Raw genomic sequence first — 1,978 nt, 5'->3', positions numbered from 1 at the left:
TCAGTAGTTAAGATGTGAATGTATCTTTAATTCAGCTTGTCAAATTATTCTTTAGTATACAGAAGAAACACTCTCAGACATTGTGAGATAAACATGAAAAGTCAATATGCCTTTGATATTCATTGTCAAAAAAAGTTGAAGGATTTTGTGTTTTACAGGGCCTTCTTGATTATAATTCAAGGCAATTGCTTCTTTGTATTTTTGTAGAATATATTCAATTATGCTTTATCTTCATTGCAGTAAAATGGAGGGTTGTTATATCAGGTAGCACAACGCCATCATCCACAAGCCATTTATCACGTGCATAGAGCACAGAATTTAACATATTCTCAAACCACAAGCAATATCCCATCCATTCGGAAATGATTATATCAACTTTAGGAACAGGAAGTTCAAGCTCTTCAATCTTCCCTTTCAAAACAGTTATAACTTTAGAGTAACCTTTAGTTTCGACTATCTGCTTTGCCATGTCAGCCATATCAGAGCATTCAACGGCATAGACATGTTCTGCACCTGCTTTGGCACAGAATAGTGACAAAATCCCAGTTCCGGCACCAACATCAAGAACTACTTTATTCTTGAATAAAAACCTATTCTGATAAATAACATTTTGATATGTCTTGGTTCTAACAGTGTCCTTTAACATTTCTTCATGAATTCCAAAGTGAGAGTAAGAATCAAAGTAGTAATTAGCGCTGGTTTTGTCATTTGAATCATCAAGTTCGCAACCACCCATGGATTGGTCAAGGTTGGAGGTTTCAGCAGCATCTTCGATAACTTCATCAGCATCCTGGAATCGAAGATGGTTGTTGTTGGTGGCGGTGTCCATGTTTGGTAGGTTTGAGTTGGTTATGACCTACTTTTTTTTTTGTGTAACTTGACTGTGCTCTTGTAGGCATGGCATGAACATAAACATGGTTGGCCAAGGATAACTTGCAAATGAAGCACTCATGATGGAAGCAAGCAAACATGAACAATGGAGTGATGGATTAAGGTTCATGACGGAAGACTTAGGCTTTAGGATGCAAATAGGTTGTGTTGACTTTGGTCAAAGCTCATTTTTTTTTGTATTTTTTTTTATGGAATCAAATGTAATGAAATAAAATTGAAATGGATTAACAAAGTGGTTTGAAGTTGGTTTCACAATTGGTTTAATCATAACTTGAATGTTTGACTCTTGAAAAGAACATAACTTGACTGATAATGTGTATGAACAAAACCATGAAATAAGACCATAAGGTTAGGATTTGAAAGGGATATCCATGAACCAATAACATGACTGGCAAGTGGCTAGAAACACAAGAAACTTGGTTGTTCAGATGACCCAGACCATAGAGGTATCCACAATCACAACACCATGACTTTGGATCAAAACCAAACCTCATGTAAAACCAAAGTCAGGTTAGGCCAAGCATGCCAAACAAACATAAAAAATTCAGGAGCAAAATCAGGGTATGACAGTTGCCCCTATTTAAGCGTCTTCAACTAGAGAATATGAAGCAAGATGTTATTCACATGATCGTAGTGGGAGATGGTTAAATACTAAGAAGACCCGGATTTTGATCCTGAATCCCTATGAAATAATTAACCATGCCTGTCAGAAACGGCAAAGAAGCAATCCCAAAAGAAGAATCCGTCTGGTACGGTGAAAATCGGCCTGAGTACCGAAACAGAAAGTTGACATGGATACCAAAATAAATGGTAACACAGGAATACCCATGGCCCGAACGCCGCACATTAGTCTGAACACTAAGCATCGGAGTATGAGAGTATCAATGTTGGTCTGATCACCGGAAATCTGGTCTGAACACCACTTTGATCTGGATATCGAAAAAAACTGGCCTGAATGCCACTTCGGTCTGGATACCGGGAACTGGCCTGGACGCCACTTCGGTCTGGATACCGGGAAAACTGGCCTGAATGCCACTTCGGTATGGATACCGGGAACTGGCCTGGAATGCCACTTCGGTCTGGATAC

General features: G+C 38.8%; 1 protein-coding gene across 1 annotated transcript; it reads right to left on the bottom strand.

Moving 5' to 3' along the window:
* Positions 1 to 214: 214 nt before the first annotated feature.
* On the bottom strand, positions 215 to 852 carry LOC127091556 (probable protein arginine N-methyltransferase 1). The gene has a single exon (XM_051030225.1). The coding sequence runs from the start codon at positions 827 to 829 to the stop codon at positions 215 to 217; it is 615 nt and encodes a 204-aa protein (XP_050886182.1). The 5' UTR covers positions 830 to 852.
* Positions 853 to 1,978: the final 1,126 nt, after the last annotated feature.

The sequence above is a fragment of the Lathyrus oleraceus genome, chromosome 1 (assembly GCF_024323335.1).
Source record: "Lathyrus oleraceus cultivar Zhongwan6 chromosome 1, CAAS_Psat_ZW6_1.0, whole genome shotgun sequence".
In the NCBI taxonomy this organism is placed as follows: Eukaryota; Viridiplantae; Streptophyta; class Magnoliopsida; order Fabales; family Fabaceae; genus Lathyrus; species Lathyrus oleraceus.
Note: the sequence above shows the minus strand (reverse complement) of the source record. Positions and strands in the feature narration are given on the sequence as shown.

What these genes read in the sequence shown, in the direction of transcription:
- LOC127091556 (XM_051030225.1), bottom strand. Translation starts at nt 829, where the DNA reads ATGGACACCGCCACCAACAACAACCATCTTCGATTCCAGGATGCTGAT.